Genomic DNA, 16,140 nt, shown 5'->3' on the forward strand with positions numbered 1-16,140 from the left:
TGTCTCTGCTGCAGGACTTGCCTATGCCTTGTCATCCAGCATATTTTTTCTCTTTTCTCGATGATGGATGTGACGTATCACAACCAAGACAGAATCTCTAAGCCAATGCAGGATTCCTTAAGGTGGCACATTTCATCCCAAACCCAGGATGCCAGAGGTGAGATTTGTTTTCTTTGGCTTTAGGTCTAACAGAAGTCAGGGATACTGACTACTTGTCCCACCGTCACCATCACTAACCCTTAAAGCACAAATCATTCATTCTGTAATGTGCTGGGCAGCAGAGGCACAGAGAAAGGTGACACTGCTCCTGGCCTTCAGCACTCACTGAATGATGAACATAATCAGAATGTGGCAGAACTGTCCAGAGGCAGAGCCAGGACCTGGGAAGACAAGAGGAGTGGTGGCAGGGAAGTTCCCAGAGGGGCACTGTTTACATCGTATGTTACATGAGTAGTGGTTTCCAGAAGCCTGCAGTGGGGAAGGCCATTTGGTCTGAGGGAAGAGCACATCCTGATGTGTGAGAGCATCTTGGGTGTGTTTCTGGGGTGGGGGAGAAGAGAGGAAAGGCAGGATCCATGACTAGAGTGGGGGAGGCTCAGGCCAGCTCATGAAGAACCTTCCTGGGGCTGGGCCAAAGGCAGCTTGGACTCTGGCCGGTAAGCAGTAAGTGTGTTGGGGATAACCACCGAATCCACTGGTTTTTGTGGTTCTTTTGAACACATGGTGCCAGTGTGGGGGACAGAATGGAGGGGGAAAGACTCAAGGCCATGGAGTAGTAAGACTTGTTGTGAGACCAAGTGAGGGCCTGGGGAGCAGTGGCGATGGGCATGAAGAGGAATGAACCCCAGGGACGCGGAAAGGCCAGAGTGAACCCGGTCTGACAAGGGCACGTGGGAGGTGAGGGGGAGGAAGGCAGCTGGAGGCCCTCGGGAGGACCCGGCTTGGCTTCTGGGTGAATGGAGGTGCTGAGCCTGGGGTAAACAAGGCAGGGCGTATTTTGTTGGTAAAAGCGGATTGCCTGTGAGTCCTCCAGGCAAAGAATCCTAGTAGGCAGCCGGGGCTGGAGGGAAGGGATTTGCTAGTATACAGGTGGCAATGGCCGTGGGTGTCTGTGACATTGTTCAGAAGCTATAGAAGAGTGAGGAAGTAGAATGGGGGAAATACCAACGCTTCAGGTGTGGACGGAGAGGAAGGGAGCCTGTGATGCTCGTCCAGGTATAAGAGGAGAAGGTAGACACAGAAGAGAACATGCTATATGATTCCATTCATGTAAACGTCAAAACCAGGCAAAATTACTATGGCGATAGAGGTCAGAATAGAAGTTACCCGTGTGAGGGACAAGGCAGACTTTGAGTGCTGGAAAAGTTCTGTACCTTCCTCTGGGTGGTGGTCACATGGCTGTATACATAAGTGTGTATATACACAAATACACCAAGATTTGTGCACTTTATTGTAAGTGATGCCTTCAAAAAGTTGTTAGAAATAAGAAAGGTGGGCAGGAGGGAGGGAAGAAAGGAAGGAAGAAGGGAAGAAAGAAACCTGGAAGGAGTAGCGATAGGAGAGGACAGGGCTTTCAAGAAAGATGATGACTAGTGTCACTCACATGCCCAGAGGTCAAGCCAGGACATGGGCTGTGGCCTCGGAGTCTGCCCTGCCGGTTCTCTCATCATCACCCCTAGCACGCGTCCCTCAAGCTGTTGGGCAAGTGCTACAGAACAGACCCTGATGCTGACGCAGAGCGTGGAGGAGGGAAGAGTCTGGTAGGGTCCTCAGAACAAGGGCATACCTCAGAAATCTCCCGAGCTTTGTCCATAACTCCCAGCAGTGCAAATGGTACCTCTCTGGTTTCCTGAGTGCCCTCCCAGACAAATCCCCGTGTTTAAATTTGATAATTTTTAATAAAAAATGTAATTAACTACTATAATTTGATTTAAAAAAAACCTTCCTTCTGTTTTAATGTGAGAGTTTCCCATAGAAACCACTTCAGCTTTGGTGCCTGTGAATGGCAGCTTTATTAATAAAGCCATCTGCAGGCTTTCCTAACAATCTGTCGGGTTGCTCACAGCTTCCAGTGCAAACACGGTTTACTGTGATAGACGGCCTCGCCAGCGATGCGGACGGGATGGCCTTCCCTGACTCTGATGCAAGGACGGCTAATCTCTCCCTCTCTCATGCTCCACGAAAGCTGCTTCCTCATGGAGCAGGTGGGCAGAAAGCCCACGCCAAGGGCTTTGGATCTCCTGCCTTTGGATTGGGTGGTGTTGGGGGGCAAGGCCCTTCATCGCCTCTTTCTCCTCCCTGAGACCTGGGAGATGTGCCTGCGGCGGCACAGATAGTACCTGAACTTACCTCCACCCACATGGAAAATGCTTTCACAGAATCAAGTAATTATTCTGTTAGTTAAAACTGTTCATCGGGGCCTTTTTCATTGTAGCCAGTAGTTAGATTTTTGCTGTCAGATTCCTCACTTGTCCCTAGGACAGGGCTGACCCATCAGGTGGGGACGGAATTGAATTCCCCCAAAGCTCCAGGGTCTTGTGGGGGCTTAAGTCCTAACAAGGGGATTCTTGGCTCAGCTCAGAATTAATTCATCTTCTAAATGGAAATGTCAAAGCCTGGCAAACATTCCTGCTAATGATTCCAGTGATGAGATATTCATGGGCAGCAGTGGATTTTCCATTAAAGCTGGGGCCTGTCACTCTAAGGAGAAAGCCTCATCTCAGCTCTGCAGCAATCTTAGGAGGGCCCGCTAAAAAGAGAGTGAAATTCTTTTCCTTTCTATTTTATTACTTCTGAGTAAGGGAAAGTGATTCAGCCCAAACACCGGAGGAGAAGGCAGGGCCTGGATGGCTTCAGGAGAGGGTTTCCAAGAAGGAGGGAATTGAGTTCCAATGACAGGAAAGCAAATCAGAATCGAAACCAGTAGGAGCGAGAAGAGGTACCGAATGCTTTAGCAATTGGGGTAAAATCACCGAAAGGCTCCCATCATCTGTGGCAGGAGAGTGGGAAGTTGTATTGTTATATATTAACCAACTGCCATTGGAGGGGTGGACCAAAAGATGAATCCTTAGTGCTCTCTGTTGTCTCTCGTTCCACTGTCTCAGATGCTGAGCTTTACAACTACGCCTCGGCCCCCCTCACCCCCCTCTTGCCTGGGCTCCCTCCATACCAGAGCCAACAATTCTCCCCCACACACGTGTGATAGCGAGCAGGGGCTAGAAAAGCCACGGACACTGCCCAGTTCCACAGACAGTAGCGTTTCCTCTGACCTCTCAGTGGAGCACTTCAGATGCACAAGGGCAGAAATATCATTATATAATGAAAAGGCTTTGTTGTAGTAAGGCCAATTTTCTTCTTTATGTTCCCTTCAAAAGATAAAGGGAAGGTAAAGTTTCTGCATCATCATTAAATTTATTTTGAAATAGTAAGACTCACAGGAAGTTTCAGAGGAAGTACAGAGAGTCCTGTGAACCCTTCCCTCAGCTCCCCCCCAGTGGTGACATCTTACATAACTGTATAATATTAAGACCAGGAAAGTGCCATTGGTACAATATGGTAATACAGACTACAGGTCTTACTCAGTTTCCACCTATTCTGCATTCAGTCGTGTGCGTGCATGTGCGTAATGCTATGGAATTTAATCCCGTGCATGGGCTCATGCAGCCACCATCATAATCAGCATATAGACTGTTGATCACCACAAAGGAACCCCCTTGTACTACCCTGTTAGAGTTGCAGCCACTCCCATCTCTGTCCCTTGGCAGTCTCTAATCTATGCTTTGTCTCTATAATGTTGTCGTTTCAGAAATGGTATATAAACTGAAATACACAGTTTGTAAAATTTTGAGATTGGCTTTTTTCACTGTACATAATACCCTTGAGAGCCATCCAAGGTTGCATATAGTAGTTTGTTCCTTTTATTGCTAAGTAGAATTCCACTATATGGGTTTTACCTCATTACTTTTTAAATATCAAAATTTAACCTCTTGGATGTTTCAGTTTTAGAATTTAAGTAGGAGATGGATGGTTTCAATAGATGGCCAATCCAAGGTTCCTTAGTAGAAATAATTTACTTTTCACATTTCAAATTATACATTATAGCATCTAGTTAGAATTTTCTAATTTTAAGAGAACTGGACTTTGCTATATACCAGTTCTAAAATACGTAAGGGCTTGTTTTTACTACCTTTCTAGATTGTGTGCTCTGTGAGGGCAGAGGCTGTATCTTTCTCATCCTGGGATTCCCTGCTGAACCCAGCATGGCTCCTTGCACTAGGCAGGTTCTCAGTGTACATCTGATGAATGGATGCCTCCTTTGGCTCCTCAGTCCCACACAAACTCCCCAGGATTCAAACTGGCTACCACTTTGAAGGCAGCAGCACAATCCATTTTTCTCGTAAAGAGCCTGTAGAAGAGGAGCTGCCTTATTTGGATATCCGATAGTTACGTTAATTGAAACAGTTTTATGGTTGACAAGGGAAGAGAATGCCAGCTTCTGGTTTTGCTGATTCTAACCAAGTTACCAAGTCACCTCCACCCAGTGTTGGCCAACTGGGTATCACTGTCGACAGTGGCAGGGTGGGGGGCGCAAGTGGATCTGCTCAGGGATGGGCTCCCAAGTATCCTGTGATCTTTCCCAGGAGGCACAATGGCCTGGTGACTTTATTTTCAGTCCATAATGAAATGGGATGAACAGATCTGAGGGCTTCGTGTTTTACTAAAAAGTTATTTGTCCTCCCTGGAGCCATTTCCTATGGCGCCCACTTTGTTTTCAGTTCTTTTGGTGAGATCTTGTGAAAATACACACTGTCAGGAGTTGAAGTTGGCCTCTGGAGCCGATTTTGCTGAATCCCACTGAGATATTTAGTCATCAGCATCGGCGATTATTCATATTCATCTCTGTCAATGGACGGCTCCCCAGGAAAATCTATTTTGGGGACTGCATGATTACATTGCTGAAAGGGAGAGAAGACAGAATATCAAAGCCCCATTGCTGAGCATGGGCTGGCCCAATCCCCAGGCTTGCCATGCAAAGTCTGGGATGGGGAATGAGGACATAGTGGAAAAATCACTATGACAGAGAGAAGCTGCCACGCTAAACTTGGTGAAATGGAAATTGCCCAAAGTCTGGAAAATAAGGGAGCAGTGTCTCCAAACCAGTAGGTTTAAATTGAGCATTAGGGACTGAGGACTCACGCCTATGGTCAGGAAAGGCAGGAAGAGCAGGCAGTTGCTGGCAGCAAGTGTCACAGTACCATGAAAGAGCCTGGCCGCTCCCCTGCCCGGTGCTCTGGTTGCAGGGATAGGAGGAGAGGATTTGTGCATGAGATGGGACCCTCCGACTTGGTGATTCCGTTCAGAGCTCAAAGCAGTCATTTCCAAAGCCTAATTACTTTTTCTAGTTTTTCCTTATGCTAGTCTTAGACCTTTTCTATTAGAAGTTTAACCCATCTCATTCTTTCTAAGAATCATCATTATTCTATAGTATCCATATTCTACAGCAGAAGAGCACAGTGGCTAGCTGAATGGACTCTGGAGGCAGGAGTACCTGGCTTCAAATCATGCCTCAGCCTCGTGCTAGTGGTGTAGTCTGGGCAAGTTACTTGGCTTCTCCGTTCTTCAGGTTTCCTCATGTGTAAAATGGAGATGATAATAGAATTCAGGATTGTTGAGAGGATTGACTGAATTAATACATGGTAAGTTATATTGTTAGCTATTACGGTTGAATGGCATTTAGTTATATGGCTATACCATATTTAACCACTGAGCTCCCGGGTTGTTTTCTTTTTTTTTTAGCCTGTCTCTTCACATTTTTGTCCTTTGAGACGTAGAAGTGGTACCCTTAAAAGTTCTCCTGTCAGATTTCTGGATTGGTAATTTTTTTTAAACTGAGGTCACTTTTTACTTTTAAAAAACCCCCATAACTGCAATACTATTACCATACTTTTAAAAATTAACAATTGCTTAATGTTATCAAATGTCTATTAAGTGTTCACATTTCCCCAGTTGTCTCATGTTTTTTTTCTATACTTTGCTTGAAATCAGGATTCACCAAGGCTCATGAATTTTTAAATATTGATGCTTTGTGATAGGGGTGAGGATTTGGGAACAAATGAATTGTTTAGCCTTTAAAAATAATAGCACATTAGCATCTACTAATGAATATGGCCCTGTTCGGATTGGTAAACTCTTTAAAAAAGTATTCAGTAAACCATGGTCTCTGAGAACATCACTCATGAAGAGACCATGGGACACAGAAATGAAACAGGCTGGTATTTCCAGAGGAGACAATGAAACTTTTTCTGTTTGTTCTTCTCTCTGTTCCTTTGGCTGGGAAGTTTATCTTCTTTTTATTAGAGGTTTTGTGTTTTTCTTTTCCTCAGACAGTCTTGTTTTGTTGCCTAGGCTAGAGTGCTTCATTATTACTGCAACCTCAAACTCCTGAGCTTAAGCGATCCTCCTGCCTCAGCCTCCTAAGTAGCTAGGACTACAGGTATGTGCCACCACGCCCAGCTGATTTTTTCTATTTTTTTTGTAGAGACAGGGTTGCTATGTTCAGGCTGGTCATGAACTCTGACCTCAAGGGATCCTCCCACCTTGGCCTCCCAAAGTGCTAGGATTCAGCGCCTGGCCTAAACTAGCTTTTTTAAGGTACAGGGATTTATGAATGAAGGTAGAGTAGAAATTCAGGTTTCCTTTGGAAAAAGTGAACTAATTAGCACAAAATGAGTTAATATTACCTGAGCCCCTGTGAGGAAAGCAGGAGCTGCCTCTTCATAAAGGGTTGCATCTAGTGTTTTTTTGGGAAAAACACCTAGAGATCTATTTCTGTGGTCCCTGAAGACTCCAGTCTTGGACAAAGGTGACTTTTCCATCAGGGCCTGGTGTCAGTGACACATGTACAGCATCACTGTGTGCAGCAGATTCACCCACTTCTGGACTAAGGATTGAGACTGACACAGACCCTCTTCTCAATTTCCCTTATTGAGGCTGGGCGCGGTGGCTCACGCCTGTAATCTTAGCACTCTGGGAGGCCGAGGCGGGAGGATCGCTTGAGCACGGGAGTTCGAGACTAGCCTGAGCAAGAGTGCGACCCTGTCTCTACTAAAAAAAAAAAAAAAAAAATTCCCTTATCGCCTTTCCAAAAGTGCCTCCTAGTCACTAAGTTTCGGGGATGCTTGTCCTGCAATAGGTGCTCCTCTGGTGGCAGCTCTTCTTGATCCTAGTACTACGTATCTGCTCTTCAGCCTGTCTTGGTCTAAAAAACATGTTCTTGTCCTTACTCTCTTGATTCCAGCTTAAAGGTAGAAATGAAGTTCCTTCTAGAAGTTATACTAACATAACAGTTTGATGTGTCCAAATCTAATTCGTCATTATTCCCCTGTAGATGAGTTTTTCTGGATTTCCTTATTTTTTATTAAGAAGAAAAATCACATTCTTTAGTGGGTTCACCTGCCGTTGTGTCTCAGATCAGTGAAAATGGAACTCATAGTCCAGGATAGCCTCTCATGGGTTACTGTGTAAGTGGCTGTAACATACAGTCACCAAAGATGAGTAAGGCGATGATGTCAATCCCATCATTTCCATGACTGTAAAACCGGGCAAAGTTTGGGATACTCTCAACCAATTCTTCGTAAAGAAAACTTGTAGCAGCCACTTTGTGGTTGTGGCATACAGAGGATCTGTGTTACTAAGCAGCATGGGAGAGACGGGAGGCAGCAGAGAATGCCAGGGCCTGCTGAGATCAAGTACTTCGCAAAGGCTAACACTGGGAGGCAGTCTGGTCAGGCGGGTAACCACGATCACCAGGATCGTTAAATGTTAAACATTAGAGAAAGCACACATGAAATAAATTAAAACTAAGCTATTCCCCTATTAAACGGAAGCATAGATCAGAAGTAATTTCCTCTAACATTATGAGACAGAGTTGGTTACTACCAGAATGATTTTATTCACAGCAACAGGAGTGGTCAACTGATAAATGTTTCCTTCTGAATTGTCATGTCTGATAATTGAGTAGTCATGAAAACTAGCAGTATAAATGAAGAAAGAGTTAAGACACATTTAGAGAGACAGAGGAAACATTTTGATTATTTTATTTTTTAATCTTCAAAATTTTCTGCCGTGAGACAGGAATGCATGATAGATATGGCTCAACATCTTCACATGAAACACTTGGATTCATTTTCATTCACAAGTTTTTCTAAAAACATCTACAATTTTATAATCCCACCCACTTCCAACAATTATCACAGATTTAACTGACCCTTAAACAGTAGTTGCCAGCATTAGATAGCTGGAATGCTTTCTGCGTTATTAGTAGTGTCTTTTAAAACTACCACCCAAGAGTATCTGGATTATAAATCTCATTGTACATAGCAACCCCAAAGGTGACTGATGTCCTCAAGTAAACTCCCTGCTTATCACTGAGAGCTGTATCCCCCAGGTACTTAAAGAAATGCTCTTTCTCCTCCAAGAATTGCTTGTTCATCTCGTGGTATTTTTCTTGCAGGGAATAGCACATGCTGACGTGATCATTTAATCAGCACTGCTAACAGGTGAATATATAGGCCCGATACTTACTGGTGCTCTGATAACTATGTACAGAACATACTGAAAAAAGTTGGGTTGCTTGGAATCTGTATCTCTTCTTTTGAAGAGAACTACTTTGAGGTTTTTTTTTTTTGAACAGTTGTAAACAAAAGGAAGAGATATACACAGACATATATCTATACACAGAGATCTACACTGAGTATTTTCAGTGTGGTGCATATCTTCTTATCTAGAGATACACGCAAACACAGAGTAAGCGTCTCCACTCGCCCCTTCACACACACCCACACCCTTCCATACAGCATGTGAATATAAATGTTGTTAAGTGTCCTTGGAGTTCACTGGAGTTTTCATATTACCAAATGATGATGAAATACCTGATTTGTATTACTCCTGAGAAGATACTAGAAGGGAATGACAGTTCTGATGCACTTTGGAATGGCACAATCACGTAAACGCTTGCATACTTAAGACTTCTGAACTCATCCAAAGTTTCTAAACATGATCTGACCAAAAAAAATAAAAGTATCAAAACGATGCAAGGTAAAAAATAAAACAAAGTTTTTTATAATCAAAGTATAAACAAATATATAGGAAATGCATATTTGTCAGTAATTATTTTTAAAGTAGGAAACATGTACTTAAGAAAAACATAGTTGGCCAAAAAAACTTAAAACGACAGCTTTCCAATGCATAATAATACATGCATTGTCCCAAAGAGCAGGATAGCCACATTTGACTTTGAAGGCTTATAGCAATTCCACTAGAAAAAAATTATAGCAAGTCTGTTACATATGTAATTTACAAAAAATTACTGTGACTTTTACACTTCTGTAAAAAAAGAATTTGTAATTTGCTGAATATCTTATCCCTCAGTACAGTTAATTTGTATAAAAATTACAACTAAACCAATGAATTTCAAGCACCAATTAAATCATTTAAACTTACTGTATTCATATTTCTATTGAGGGAACAAATTATGATGAAGGCTAAGCTAAAATTAGCCAGGTAATTGTTACAGTTTAGTTTTAAAGGCATGTGGTTTTTTTCCTTCCATTCACTTGAATACCAAACATTTGAGAATGTTTAGGCCAGTAAAGGACTCCTTAGAGGAATCCATCATTTCTGAGTATCAAAGGTTTAATATACATTAAAAGCTCTTTAACAAACCAATGTTCCCTTAGTTGTAGGATAAACTAGATTTGTACACAAGAAATTAAGGGACTGTTCCTCATTATGACTTAGAAAAGGCAGCACCTAGATAGTAGACTAAAAGAGCACATCTGGACATCTACTGGTAGTGTAAGAAAACAGCATTATTATTCAAGAAGGCAATACCATTGCACCGGGCAATACTGACATTTTTCTTAATTAGAAAATTTCCATTTGACATTTGGGGTGGGAGGATATCTCAATAAGAGCACATTTTCTTTTTCCCGTTTCTTTTTCTGCCTCAGGAAAAATAAGTAGTACAGTCTGAGCCAGTAGATGAGTAACAGTGTTTGTGATGCTTCTGGTTGTTCCTGAAGAAAACACGTTCGGATAACAAGGGGTTTATTTTCAAAAGCAATACAACTGCTGTTTTTGTTTCCAGTATTTACATCACACCACTTACACACACAGTAATTTCTGAGACACATGTTTCAGCCTTCCCCTACTATTCGGTTTGGTTAATTTTCAAAGCATACCAAACTGAACCTTTAGGTTGTCCGCATTTGCGAGACTGAAGAGAAGACCATTGAAGAAAACAGATCACGTGGAAACCAAAATCTCGATCAACAGTGATTCTCCATCACTGCCCCTCCTGTTATCTGAGCTTTATCACAAAATCCCATGCAGCTGAAGGAGAAAAGAGTCGCGCTGAAGCCAAGGTGTTAGGACAGGGGAGAAGGGTCTCGCTGGTCCTCAGGAAGAGCAGCTTCATTCTGCTCCTCACTTTTCCCGTTGGATGGCTCTCCATAAACAGGCTCACCAAGATCTTCGCTGCCCCCTTCACTCTGCTCCTCGCTGTGCTCTTCACTTGGCTCCATGGTCTGTTCCAGGCTGTTCTCCAGAAGTGTGGGAGAACTGCTTATTCTACTTTCTTCTTCAGCTGTCTCATTTAAGGGCTGGGAAGGAGGTGGTGTGGGAGTATTAGATTGGACGATACTTTCAATGGAAGAGATGGGGGCTTTGGTTAGAGCAGTATCCGCTACAATCTCATTCTGAGGCAAAGGTAACTTTTCCACAAGTTTCCACTGAATGATGCTCATGTCTTTTCCACCAGTTGAAATCAGGTGACTGTCATTATGAGTAAAACTGACATTGGTGACGTGGCTGCTGTGGGCACTGTACTTGTGACTGGGAGCCTACATGAAACAAATCAGACAGAAAGGAAAATTAAGCTCGTTCCTTATGCGCCCGGCCTGCTTTCAGAAATGGAGGTGACTAGATAAGGGAGGTAATTCAGCTTGTGAAACAGTAATTCAAAGCTACAAGTCATCAAATCTCAGAAATAAGGCTGGCAAGTAATTTCCTTTTAATATCTCTTTACACAGGAGAAACAAGACAGAATAATTGGATAGCTGTACTTTGACACTGTATGTTTTAAAAAATAACTAGAGGTCTGTCTATTCTGGATGTTGGGTAGTATACTTGTCAGAGCTTATTAACTACTATTTTGAGATGGCTAGGGCAGAATCTACTAGGTTGGCAGGATAATAGGAGATTTAGGAAATAGTTCCATTAGTTTTATATAATGTTGATTGTGTGTCTAGCAAATATTTTAATATGTTTAGGAGAAATTTAAAATCGCTAAAATAAAAGACACTGGACAATAAACAAAAAGGATACCACATCATCGACTGCCACTTCTATAGCTCTCTTAGCCTTAAGCGAGGAGGGAGGCAAAGATAAGCAGTGCCTGTGTGGCTGCTGACAGACAGCCCTACCTTCCCTGCCTCTGGGCGTCCAAGTAGCATGGAGGGTAATTAGTAACTCTACAAATATTTTGTTGCCACTGACACAAAATCATCCCCAGACAAAAGGCCCAATAACACTGGTTTCCATTAAAATGAGTTCACCTTTGCTTTGGAGCAGGGATACTGAAACAGATGGACTTTACAAAAGTCATCGGCAACAGCTATCACCTTTCTATTGTGGGATCGCACCAGTGCGTTTATATCTGTCCCGTCGGATCCTTCTGGCCAGACACCTTTGATATGGAAACACAGGGATGTAGAAAAATTAGCCTAAAAATATAACTGTGATGTTACATATGTTTCTTTCATTTTGGAATCTGATTAACTTTTATCTGTGTTCAAACTCTTAGCTGCTATAACATTTCCCTTACAAATTTCTTAGCAGCTAAACACTGCTAAGAACATCATTTCTTCATTGAAATGATAAACTTTTATCCAAAATCAAACCTTAAACCAAAATAGCCTCAAGATGCAAAACTTAAAGACTCAATAGTAGTCCACAGTAACCAGCAGGTGGTGCTAATAATTTATTTTAGTTTCAGCTTGATAAGCTCTTCCTTTCAAAGTGTCTCTAATTGGAGGAGAAGGTATCAGTTACTTGGATAACAAGGTTTTCAAAAACAAAGCCACAGCACTAAGTCTTCAAAGTGGACTCTAGGTTTCCTTTCAGGCCAGCACCTACAGGAAGACCTCAAAGAGTTTCTTTCTTTCCTTTTTTTTGAGACAGAGTCTCACTGTGTTGCCTGGCTAGAGTGCTGTGGCGTCATCCTCGCTCACAGCAACCTCAAACTCCTGGGCTCAAGCAATCCTCCTGCCTCAGCCTCCCAAGTAACTGGGACTACAGGCATGCGCCACCATGCCCGGCTAATTTTTTCTATATATTTTTAGTTGTCCAATTAATTTCTTTCTATTTTTAGTAGAGACGGGGTCTCGCTCTTGCTCAGGCTGGTTTTGAACTCCTGAGCTCAAACAATCCGCCCACCTCGGCCTCCCAGAGAGCTAGGATTACAGGCGTGAGCCACCGCGCCCGGCCCAAAGAGTTTCTTTCTTTTGAAAAATGCATAGGCCACTCACTGGTCCAGCATGCTATCCCACAGAATTTTCCTGGAAACATTATTTATGTCCAAAGATAAAACATGTAAAATTTAATTATTCTGAATCATCTTAAGACACTCGTGATTATGTTCAACATAATTTTCACAAACCTCTATTAGGCTACATTAAAACTGTGGAACATTTAAGGGTTGAGATGTTGGCTTTCTGTGGTTGAATGCTACTTTAGAGAACAAATGTTTTTGGTAAATTTGCTAAAATCATATCAAAACCTTTAAACTGATATCTTAATAAGTAAGTAAATACTGTCTTATTAAAATAACCAGGGAAATTATCAGCTGTGAGCCACTGCTTCATTTTCACCCTGAACAACGAAATTATTTACAGACAAGTCAGGATATTTTTGTTTCTAATTTCTTCCTAACCTATTAAGCTTCTCTGTCTTAATAGCACTGTGTGTTTTTTTTTTTTTTTCCTAGAGACAGGGCCTTGCTCTGTCACCCAGGCTGAGTGTAGAGGCATGATCATAGCTCACTGCAGCCTCCAACTCCTAGGCACAAGCAATCATCCTATCCCAGCCTCCTGAGTAGCTAGGACTACAGGCATGTGCCACTGTGCCCAGCTAATTAAAAAAAATTTTTTTTGTAGACATGGGATTCTTGCTCTGTTGTCCAGGCTGGTCTTGATCTCCTGGGCTCAAGCAATCTTCCTGCCCTGGCCTCCCAAAGTGCTGGGATTACAGATGTGAGCCACTGCACCTGGCCCCAGCCATTGTGTTTTAATTCTTTGCAAACAAGGCTGTGCTGTTTTAGCTTTTCCGGCTATCTTTTAACCTTTCAGAATGATACCTAAAGACTGGGGAAGGCTTAAGGAAGCTATCACAGAGGCAGATTTCTAGAAAAGTCTAAAACATTAGGTTACGAATAACCCCCCACTTTTATCTTTAAATGATGTCTACTAAAAATGCCTTTATATTTTGACAAGTGGTGCTGGAACAATTGGACATCCACATGCAAAAGAATAACAAATGCTGGCAAGGACGTGGAGAAACTGGAAACCTCGTATACTGCTGGTAGGAATGTAAATGGTGTGGCCACTTTGGAAAAAAGTCTGGCAGTTCCTCAAAAGGTTAATCATACAGTTACTGTTTGATCCAGCAATTCCACTCCTAGGTGTATACCCAAGAGAAATGAAAACATGTCTACATAAAAACTTATACATGATTGTTCATAGCAGCATTATTCTTAAGAGCTGAGAAGCGGAACAACTCGTATCCATAAACTGATGAATGGATTTAACAAAATGTGGTATATATCCATACCATGGGATATTATTCAGCCATAAAAAGAATGAAGTACTGATATGTTACAACACGGATGAACCTTGAAAGTGTTATGCTAAATGAAACAGCTAGTCTCAGTGGATCACATATTTCACTGATTCCATTTATATGAATTATCCAGAATAGGAAAATCTATAAAGTCGATTAGTGGTTGCTGGATGGGTAGAGGATAGGAAAGATGGGGAGTGACTGCTACTGAGTACAGGGTTTCTTTTGGGGGTAATGAAAATGTTCTTAAATTAGATCTTGATGATGGTCGCACAACTCTGTGAATATATAAGAATCACTGACTCATACGTTTTAAACAGGTGAATTGTATGATATATGAATATCTCAATAAAGCTATTTTAAAAAAGCCTTATTTTCACTTGGAGGAAAATAATGGGAAGGTAGTATGTACTACTATGTAAATTTCTTTTAATGGACTTTCATATGTATCGGGGACCAAAAGTGCTGGATTCCCCAGAGAACAAATGCCATACTGGTTCACTCCTAATACATTTAATCTCTCTGAAACTGGCATTAATAGTGATAAAACTAAAGAAATACATAGACTACTTTTCATTTATAAATTTAAGCAAGTAAATACTACAAATAAAAACCCCACAAACCGCCTCTTCACATCAGGTGTCATGTTCTTACCAAAGACTTGAAAGCCTAGCACACACGTGTATGTTGTCCAATCAATGTCCTTACAATCCGATCGATTCCTGATTAGTTTGCAGCCATTTGGAATGTCCCCTTTAAATTTAGAAACAGGAAGTATAATCATAGTGCTTGTGTACAAATGTATCTGAAAGTGCATCTCGATTCAAACTAGCCACGTTTACTTGTATTTATAATCCATACACTGAAAAACATTAAGACACATTTAAAAAGGAGAAGAAAGTGTTTACTTTAACAGGGTTTACAGAACTACAAATTGTTTCCCATGGAAGTTTTTTCCCCTCTAAAAAGCATAAATGCCCATCCATTATGTTCCTCCCTGCCTCCAGGAAAAGTTGTTAAATGAAAAACCATTCAGAGCAGCATCAATCTCAGTGAGGAATTTCTTATTGCTACATGTGCCTTCAGTTCTACACCATTAAATTAATTCATTACTTTCTTGGAGAAGTAAACCACATTTGAGATTCTCATTATTTAGCTCAGAGTAATATATGCTTTGTCAGGTTAGGGAGGCTGGCAGGCATTTTCTGCACAATTCCAATTCCATGCAGCCCGTTCATTAGCGGCCCTGACAAGACACTTCTGAGCCCATATATGATCATTCGTATACTTACAGTGCAGTATCTCATAGTCTCCCGAGTTAGACATTATAAACTTGTTGTCTGGGGACCAGTCAAGGTGTGTGATGTAGCTGGAATGTCCCTAGGGAATGAATAACAGATCAACTTTTAGAAAGCACTTAGAGTTTTGAATGATAAATAGTTTAATAATTAACCAATACTGTTTTCTGAATACCCATCTGTGAGAATTCCTAAAGGATAGGGAGCAGTATCGCAGCTTTTAGAACTGAATAGTTCTTACAGCAGATTTGTAGTTCTTTTTTATTCTATTTTATTGGCAGCCAAAGATGCAGGTATGTGAAGATGCCAGTGACACATGAAGAGTTCTGGCAAGAATTTGGAACTAAAGGGATCTCACCACAATGGAAACATTAAGCATTTGGAACTTGGGGGAATCCTGTTGGCCTCTCTACATAGATACCAGAAACTAGTACCTACTACCTGTCTAGACACTTCCAAGAAAGATAGTTCCTTAAACTTGTATCTTAAAGGACGACGCAAGAGATATCACACCCTCAGGCCTTATTTCAAGTCACTGGTGTCCCTATTAGAATGACTTCATTTCTGAGAATGAAGTATTGGTTACAAGTTGTGCACAAGGAAAGCAATTTTCCTGTGCTGCTTCTTGACTATCCATGGTACACCTCAGAGGCTGAGGAATATGGCACCCATATATAGTCATATGAAAGTCTCCTAGAAAAACTCCTCTCTCCAAAGAATGTTCTGGGGGAAAAGTCACCCAACACTGTACTCCTTCAGAACAGCTGGACCCAATATAATCATGTGACTCCTTAAAACATTCCTTAAGCAGGAAAACAGTGATCTTTTCCTGCTTAGGATTTATTAACACTGTGGGAATTAAAACGAAAAAACTATTCAATGCTGAATTTTGTTGTCCTCCCATAAAAGCATTTGATGACTTCCAGTAAACTATTTCACATAAATT

The 16,140-nt window shown here is 41.7% G+C and overlaps 1 protein-coding gene across 1 annotated transcript in view; it reads right to left on the minus strand.

Annotated features, from left to right (window-relative positions):
• Positions 1 to 8,070: 8,070 nt before the first annotated feature.
• EML4 (echinoderm microtubule associated protein like 4) overlaps positions 8,071 to 16,140 on the minus strand; it is a 180,085-nt gene continuing 172,015 nt past the window's right edge. The window contains exons 21-24 of the mRNA XM_012653843.1: positions 15,189 to 15,276; positions 14,551 to 14,649; positions 11,616 to 11,746; positions 8,071 to 10,901 (exon numbers count right to left, since the gene is read on the minus strand). Of these exons, the coding sequence (XP_012509297.1) occupies positions 10,428 to 10,901; positions 11,616 to 11,746; positions 14,551 to 14,649; positions 15,189 to 15,276 (792 nt within the window). The 3' untranslated portion in view covers positions 8,071 to 10,427. The remainder of the gene's footprint in view (positions 10,902 to 11,615; positions 11,747 to 14,550; positions 14,650 to 15,188; positions 15,277 to 16,140) is intronic.

This window comes from Propithecus coquereli, unplaced genomic scaffold (assembly GCF_000956105.1).
Source record: "Propithecus coquereli isolate 6110/MARCELLA unplaced genomic scaffold, Pcoq_1.0 Scaffold43, whole genome shotgun sequence".
NCBI classification, from domain to species: Eukaryota; Metazoa; Chordata; class Mammalia; order Primates; family Indriidae; genus Propithecus; species Propithecus coquereli.